Here is an 8998-nt window from a genome sequence, read left to right on the forward strand (position 1 = left end):
GGTTAATAGATACCAGGGTAGCAAAGATCACAAAATAACTGTGGTGTAACTCCTGTTTATGAGGTAGAAACTCCTTGATATTTTGGGTACTTGAGTATATATAAAATTAATGAATGGAGTAAAACGCATATTTTAACTGCATACTTTAATTTCCAACATATGTTTCGAAGAATTACAATTTATACGATCCATAGGAATCGGCAATGTTAAAAATGTAAACTTCTCTTCAGGGAAATGTATGGGAACCAGCTTAAACATAAGACATTATAACCGAATATGAGAACTATAGTTGGAGAAGGTTATAACGCAATTTATTTGAAAAGACCGTTGGAGATTAGGACGCTACCAGATAGTACGTTGGACAAGAAGGGAAGAAAAGAAAAAACGAAAAAAGAAAGAAAATTCAGAGTGTAAAGTTGGGAGAAAATGGGATGATATAAATCCTATAAAAATTGGAGAGGAATGTTATGTAATAATATAATATATATATATGCACATATGTATTTATGTGTGTGTGTGTGTATATATATATATATATATATATATATATATATATGTGTGTGTGTGTGTGTGTATGTAAAAACTTCCACTGATGGTTAGGTATCTTCTGTTGTCATCAAGTCCTCATGGTCAAGGTTATATTCATTAAAGGTGAATGGAGAAGTATCTTCTTTTAAATGTAATCATTTTCGTGTGTGTTTGTGTGTGCGTATGTAAACACATATTTTGCATATTCCTTCTACTATAACTTACATGGAATACTACCACTGTTGCTGCTGCTGTTACTACTACTACTACTACTACTACTACTACTACTACTACTACTACATAGCACCTTAGATATTTTTGTTGTGTTATTTCAGGATGATGAATTAACTTTTGAAGAAGGAGACATAATTTATATTACTGATCAAAAAGATTCCAATTGGTGGAAAGGAAAGTGTGGGTCAAAAGTTGGCTTAATACCAAGCAATTATGGTAAGATAAAATTTTATCTTATAATATTAAGTAATTGATAAAATTCTTAAACATGATGCCCATTATAAGTGGATGATGATATGTAAAAGTAAATTTTGGGATTCCATAATCAAGATTCAAATATTTTCTGTTGAGCACAAACTGGTAAAGTGATGATTATTAGTATTCTTGAGTTTGTTAGAGAGGAGATGGTGAAATGAGAGAGGAGATGGTGAAGTGAGAGAGGAGGAGGGAATGTGAGAATGTGTGAGGGAGCAGATAACTAGCCAATGCATTATGCTGTCACTCATGTGGTTAGTGGAAGTGGGAGGTGAAGAGAAATTGAGAAATATTAAAGACATGAAAAAGGGAATTATGTGGTTAAAAAGTTTGTTGAAGTGGTAGAGAGAAAGAGAGAGAAATAAAGTGCTTAGCATAAGGAAATTTTAAAATCATATACCATATTTGCTGGCAGATTGAATGCACTTCTTTATTTCTAAATGTATCAAAAAATTGTCCTGCATCTAATGTGGCCATATTATAGATGGGAGACCAAGCACCATAGGCTAGGGAGCCGGACAAGCATACCGGGTAAGTTCTTTAGGCGTAAAAATTGTTACTAATAATAAAATAATGAAAACAAGCCAAATTATTACAGTAAATTGTGTTACTAATAATAAAATATTGAAAACAAGCCAAATTATCAGTCTGTTATCACAAACTTAGGAAAAATTGCTTACAGTACATCAGTAGTTATGGGGAAAGCTCACATCATCTCACTTACCTTCTTCCCCAGCATACATAACTCACATCTGATATATGTAATACATTATTTAATGACTGGTTTACCTTTAAGAAACATTTGTTCATTATCGAAATGAAAAATGCTCCAAGAAATTTGAAAAGAATGTTAATAAACTTTCATCCTCCTGGCAGCCTTTGCAATAATCAGAGTGGATAATGTGTTGGAGGTTTTGAATTTTACAACAGTGCCTTCTTCCTGTTGTGTTCCTTTTTTGGTCATAAGTTTATATTTGACTCGTTTGACTCTTTTCGTCTTTTTTTTCCTTAATTTCCACATTGTAACCTGTCATATTAACACAAAGCATCACATCCAGAGTTTCAAATCCTGCATAGCAATTTTTTTGCCCAAAATTTAAACAGCTATATGGCTGATATGAGAGGAGGCAAGAGTTGAGGTATGGCTTCCCATAACGTACCAGTAAGTTTATTTACAGTAAATTTCATACAGAGTCAAAACCCCCCATGACTGAAAAACAAAAAGGCACTGTTATAACATCAAATTCAAACTAGATGTCCCAGCATACACAAAAGACCATGGTAATAGGGCAGCTGTTTGATATTTTGGTCACCACCAACCAAGAAAATGGTAAGGACTTAGAGGAAACAAGAAGAGCAACTGAAAGCTACTAAACATAGCAAACACTACCTCTGTAGGGGAGTTGTAAAGTAGCCTGAACTAGAAGAATTAAAAACATTGGTTGTACCAAAGAAGATTGGACTTTTCAGTATCCACTAAAATGATTAAGTACCATTCAAGACTTATAGCAATGGACAGAGATATCAATGATTTTAAAGGGTCAACATCATGGCGTTCCAGATTTATGAAGAGAAATAACCTCTGTATGAGGGCTTGGACAAGAATAGCACAAAAAATACCCCCTTAATATGAAGATCAAATACTTAAGTTTCACAGGTATATCATTAATGTGAGAAAAGCTAACATGGACAAAGTCACTTTGACATTTGATGTGCCATCAAACAAGGGTGCTAAAACTGACTGTTAAAACATGTTGCCATGAAAAGATACTACACAGTTGTATTAGCATGCTGTGTTGATGACACAAAATTGCTACCTTTTTTAATTTTTAAAAGAAAGACATCGTCTAAAGAAAGTATACCCAATGGTATTTATGTTCATGTCCACCCAAAAGGCTGGATGGATGAGAGAGGAATGAAATTGTGGCTTGATAAAGTGTGGTTCAGGCACCCTGGTGGGCTATTAAAGAAACCTGCCTTATTACTGTGGGCCCAGTTCAGGCTCATAGAAATGAGCTTTTTAAGAGGAAACTTGGAGAACTGAAGACCTGGTTAGCTGTAATTCCAGGAGGCCTAACCAACCAGTTACAGCCTTTGGATGTTTCAATCAATAAACCATTTAAAAGATTCATGCAGGAGGTGTGGAGTAAGTGGATGCAGTTTTCAGATTTTGAAGTGACACCAATAGGAAGAAGGTGTGTGAGTGGGTAAAAAGTTGCTGGAATGCTGTAAAAAAAGAGATGGTTGTAGAATCATTTAAAAAATGTGGCATTAGTAATCTCCTCGATGGTACTGAGGATGATTTATTGTTCGAAGAAGATATTGATGACCCAGATCTTATTGCAGAGAATTCCAGTGATGAAGACAATACTGGTAATATGGATGGCAACAGTGAAAATGAGTAACTGTAATTATTTATAGGAATTCATCACATTTATTGTACTTTGCTGATTGGTTTGTAGCAGATTTTATTTGCTTTTTGTTTGCATGTACCAGGATTCATTGATATCAATGTATATTTCTTCTTTGCTATCATCATCATCATCGTTTAATGTCCGCTTTCTATGCTGGCATGGGTTGGATGGTTTAACTGGGGACTGGTGAGTCAGATGGCTGCACAAGGCATCTGATGGCTGCACAAGGCATCTGATGGCTGCACAAGGCATCTGATGGCTGCACAAGGCATCTGATGGCTGCACAAGGCATCTGATATAACAGAGTTTCTACAGCTGGATGTCCTTCCTAATGTCAACCACTCTGAGAGTCATCGAATTTGATTTCGATTTCACTTGCCTCAACAGGTCTTCACAAGCAGAGTTTAGTGTCCAATGAAAGAAAAGTATGCCTAAGTGGGCTGGTTACACCACTGGCATAGGCCACAGGTTATGGTCTCACTTGGTTTGCCGGGTCTTCTCAAGCACAGTATATTTCCAAAGGTCTTGGTCACTAGTCATTGCCTCGGTGAGGCCTAATGTTCAAAGGTCGTGCTGCACCACCTCATCCCAGGTCTTCCTGGGTCTACCTCTTCCACAAGTTCCCTCAACTGCTCGGGTGTGACACTTTTTCACACAGCTATCCTCATCCATTCGTACCACATGATCATACCAGCGCAGTTATCTCTCTTGCACATCACATCTGATGCTTCTTAGGGCCAACTTTTCTCTCAAGGCACTTACACTCTGTCAAGTATGCACACTGACATTACACATCCAGCAGAGCATACTGGCTTCATTTCTTGCAAGCTTACGCATGTTCTCAGCAGTCATGGCCCATGTTTCACTGCCATATAGCATGGCTGTTTGTACACATGCGTCATACAGTCTACCTTTTACTCTGAGCGAAAGGCCCTTTGTCACCAGCAGAGGTAGGAGCTCTCTGAACTTTGCCCGGGCTATTCTTATTCTAGCAGCTACATTTTCAGAGCATCTACCCCGACTATTGACTTGGTCACCTAGGTAATGGAAGCTATCAACTACTTCTAGTTTTTCTCCTTGGAATGTGGCAGAAGTCATTCTCTGCACATTTTCAGTGTTTATTGCTCCTAAGCATCTGGCACATACAAAAACTATCTTCCTAGTTAGCCTTCCTTTGATATTGCTGCACCTCTTAGGTGTCCATAGCTTACACTGGGTACATCTTATAGAGTTTCTATCTACACCTTTTCTACAGATCGAGCAGGGCCATCTACCTGAAGGGATTTGTGGTTTGTGCCTTTCTACTTATTAGGACTTTGGTTTAAGCTAGGTTGACCTCAAGGCCCTTCGATTCTAATCCTTGCTTCCACACCTGAAACTTCTCCTCTAGTTCTGATAGTGACTCAGCAATTAGTGCAAGGTCATCAGCATAGAGGAGCTCCCAGGGGCATCCTGTCTTGAATTCCTGTGTTATTACCTAGAGGACTATGATAAATAGGAGGGGGCTGAGGACTGAACCTTGGTGGACCCTTACCTCTACCCGGAATTCTTCACTGTACTCATTGCCAACCCTCACCTAACTGACAGCATCTCTGTACATGACTCGCACAGCTCTCACTAACCATTCTTCTATCCCTAGTTTCCTCATTGACCACCAGATAAGGGATCGGGGGACCCTGTCAAAGGCTTTCTCCATGTCAACAAAAGCCAGGTACAGAGGTTTATCTTTGGCTAGGTATTTCTCCTGCAGCTGTCTTACCAGAAATATAGCATCAGTGGTGCTTTTCCCTGGCATGAACCAAACTGCATCTCATCTAAGCTGACTCTCTCCCTAATTCCCTCTGTTATTATTTGTATCTAAAGCATCACCTTTACCTTTGTAGCAGTTGACTATGGTGCTGCTACATCAGTCATTGGGTATGACTCCTTCATATATCACCTGGTTAACTATACAGGTGACTAGGCTATTGCCAACACTGCCAGATATTTTGAGCATCTCTGCGGTGATTTCTGATGGGCCTGGGGCTGTCTCTGTCTTCATACTCTTAATTACTTTACCTACCAAGGTACTGTCAATTAGGATAGCTGGTCCCTCTGTTGGGTCAGCAGTCGGTAGACTCTCTTTCTCCCATTCATTCTCTTTATTTAGCAACCTTTCATAGTGTCGTCTCCAAACCTCTCTCTTTGCAGCCTCGTTTAATGCAAGTGAACCATCATTCATGCGGATACATTTCTCTTCTATGACATCACAATTCTCTCTCACACACTGTCTCGCCACACGAAATACCTCAAGTCTTTGGTCCTCACGATGCAGAACACTGGCAAATTTTTTCTTATCTGCTTCCCCTCTGGCTAAATAAACCTGTCGTCTAGCTTCCCTTCTGGCAGTCTGATACAATTCCCTGATACCACCATTCTTCCAGTTCTTCCAAGCTTGTTTCTTTCGTCTAATAGCCCTGTCAACAACATTGTTCCACCACCATGTTATTTTGGGTCAAGAGGGGACTTTGCACCATCCACAGATCTTGTCAGTGGCCCTCAGCAGGTTGTCCTGGAGAAACCTCCAGTTGTTTTCCACATCATGTGATGCTATATCCCCCTCTATTTCATCAAAAGCTTCAAGTAATACGTCTCTAAATCTCTGTCCATTCACAGGATCTTTTAGCTTCCAGACCCTTCTCCTCCATGCTGGTCATGTTCTGGGCATCCATTTAGCCCTGATCCTGAAGTTGCTAACTACTAGTCTATGTTGTGGGGTACATTCTTCGCCTGGGAAGGTTTTGGCATATATAAACAGCCATCTTTTCCTTTTTCTAGCAAGGATGTAGTCAATTTGGCTAATGTGTCTGCCAGAACGGTAGGTGACTAGGTGACTAGCAGGTTTCCTGAAGTTAGTATTACAGACTATAAGATCATTTGCATCACAGAACTCCAGCAGTCTGGTTCCCTCCTCATTGCGGGAACCAAAACCATAGCCTCCATGTATGCCATGGAAACCCCCTGCATATTGTTGAACCTGTCCATTGAAGTCACCAGCCACAAAGAGAAGGTCCCTGTCATTCGTCAATGAGGTAGTCTGCAAGAGGGTGTCATAAAATCGGTCTTTCTGTTCATCAAGTAGCTCCGGCTGAGGGGCATAGGCAAAGATAATAGTTGCTAACTCATAATGTAGCACTAATCTAATCTTAAGTATTCTATCACATACTCTGACTACCTCAATTACCTTATCAACCCATTTCTCTGCAAGAAGTATACCCACGCCCCCCAAGCCCATCAGTGTTCCCTGCCCAGAAAATCTTGTACCTATGTTCTTTGCCTGTGAGGAACCTAGCAGAGCCTCCTCTCCACCTTACTTCTTGGAGATAGCACAAATCTACACGTTTCCGTTCAAGCATCTCAACAATCTCACCTACCTTTCAGTGTGCCCATGTTGAGTGTGCCAACCCTGAGGGTGTGGGCAGTATCGGCTCATGAGACCCTGGGACGGGGGACAGCAGCATGATGTACCTGAAAAGAAAGCTCACATTTGACAGAATTCATAAACAAACAACCTGCATACACTAAACCATCATTTTTATGTGCTATATGATCACTACCTTACATAGGAGATAAACCCTAAGTAGGGGTGGGGGTGATGTTAAGCCTTTAGAAGTGTTTCATGGGAGACAACCAAAGGATGATAGAAGATAGCAACTTCCGGTACAGGTAGTGGGGGTGAGAGTATGGTGAATAAACTGTCATCTAAATTACGCAAAAATGAAAATAACACTGACATTACATAAAGATATCTTGAAATACTAAAGAGTAAATTTATTCAATAAAATCACCATTGGCTTCAACCTTGGTCTCTCGACGACTTCGGAATTTTGACCTAGGACAGCACTACCTCCTCCAGGCACTTGATGCAGGCCTCTGTGTTGAGTCTGAGGCTGTGTGGGAGATGAATGGAGGCATAACGTCGCCATCACTAGTGCTCACTCCAAACGCCTTGATGTTGAACTGGATGTTTGATTTTTATCACTCTCGGTACATGTCTTCAGATTGACACCCAAACACTCTGAAATGTTTGTATTGGAGCTTCCGGTGTGAATGCCAAGTAGTACAGCATGTCATTTCCAAATTTCTGTCAGAGTGAATTGCTTCATGGTGCTGTTTTTCTCACAGACAGTGCCCAACTGACCCTACTATACTGTGTAGTCAACAAAATCAAAACAAACAATGCGCACACCTAAAATTAAAAATATAAAATGGCGACAATTTACTCATCGCACCCTGTATATAAATCTGTTGGGTCATCCCATAAATAATGCGTTTTTTTTCAATTGCATGAACTAAAAGTCAGAGGGGGATGGGATAAACTACCAGCATCAACTTGCTATAAAAGCAGGTAGTAATTTTACTTAATCCTTATTCTTAGTGCAACTTTTGAAGAGTGGGGTTCGATTTTAAAAGTTATTTTTTTAAAGGCTATAACAGAAGTGACATTGGAGTATGTTTGGCGAATTTTGCTTCATGAGTTCAATAAAGGCAATAACGCAATGGAAAGAGCAAGGAAAATTAATGCAGTAAATGGGGATTGGACAATAAGCGTAAGCCAGTGTCAACAGTGGTTCCAGAAATTCCGTGCCTGAAACTACAGCCTAGAAGATGAGCCTCATCCCAGGAGATCTGTAGAGCTCGATGAGGATGTCCTGCAAACTCTGGTGGAATGAAATCCCATTGTAATTGTTGAGCAACTAGCAGAGAAGCTTGGATTTGGTCATTCAACTATTGATCGACACCTGCGTACCATCGCAAAAGTCAGCAAATAGGTTCCTCACAGACTTTCTGAGTCTAATTACATGCAAAGAGTGAATTTGTCTTCTCTACTGTCATGTCTCACGAATAAACCTTTTTTGGACCAAATAGTGACTGGTGATGAGAAATGGGTTCTCTATAAAAATGTCAAGTGCTAAAGACAGCAGGTAGGGAAAGGAGAAACACCGGCACCCCAGGCTAAAGAAGGTCTTTATCCATGTAAGGTGTTGTTATCTGTTTGGTGGGATATGAAAGGTTTTAGTCCACTGAACTTTTACACCCAAACCAAATGATAACAAAGGAGATCTACTGTGAGCAGTTTGAGCAACTTAAGTTAGTGCTAGAAGAAAAACGACCATCTTTGGTTTCAAGACAAAAAGTATTCTTCCATCAAGATAATGCTTGGCCATATACAATGAGAATGACATTCCAAAGGCTGGAGCAGTTCAAATAGGAAACAATGCCCCACCCACCATATTCACCAGACATTGCCCCATCTAATTATCATTTATCCCACAGTCTTCAAAATCATGTATGAATCTTGTAGATGAGGTCATAACAGTACTGGAGGAGTATTTTTCATGATGGACAAGTGAATTTTGGAAGGTGGTGCCTTGCAAGTCTACCTGATAGATGGGAGCACTGTAGAAAATGAAGAAGAGTATATTTTGGATTAAAAAAGAACTTTGTTTATCTTAATTTTGAAAAATAAAAGAAGTATAAAACAACTGCATTATCTATGGGATGACCCAATATATATATATTGTATT

General features: G+C 39.6%; 2 protein-coding genes across 2 annotated transcripts in view; one reads left to right on the forward strand and one right to left on the reverse strand.

The window, feature by feature from the left end:
* Positions 1-8998, forward strand: part of LOC106878195 (osteoclast-stimulating factor 1) — a 69483-nt gene that overhangs the window by 29230 nt on the left and 31255 nt on the right. The window contains exon 3 of the mRNA XM_052967259.1: positions 864-978. Coding sequence (XP_052823219.1) covers positions 864-978 — 115 coding nt within the window. The remainder of the gene's footprint in view (positions 1-863; positions 979-8998) is intronic.
* LOC106876361 (divergent protein kinase domain 2A) overlaps positions 6807-8998 on the reverse strand; it is a 106789-nt gene continuing 104597 nt past the window's right edge. The window contains exon 4 of the mRNA XM_052967258.1: positions 6807-6938. Coding sequence (XP_052823218.1) covers positions 6841-6938 — 98 coding nt within the window. The 3' untranslated portion in view covers positions 6807-6840. The remainder of the gene's footprint in view (positions 6939-8998) is intronic.

This window comes from Octopus bimaculoides, chromosome 4 (assembly GCF_001194135.2).
Source record: "Octopus bimaculoides isolate UCB-OBI-ISO-001 chromosome 4, ASM119413v2, whole genome shotgun sequence".
Lineage (NCBI taxonomy): Eukaryota > Metazoa > Mollusca > Cephalopoda > Octopoda > Octopodidae > Octopus > Octopus bimaculoides.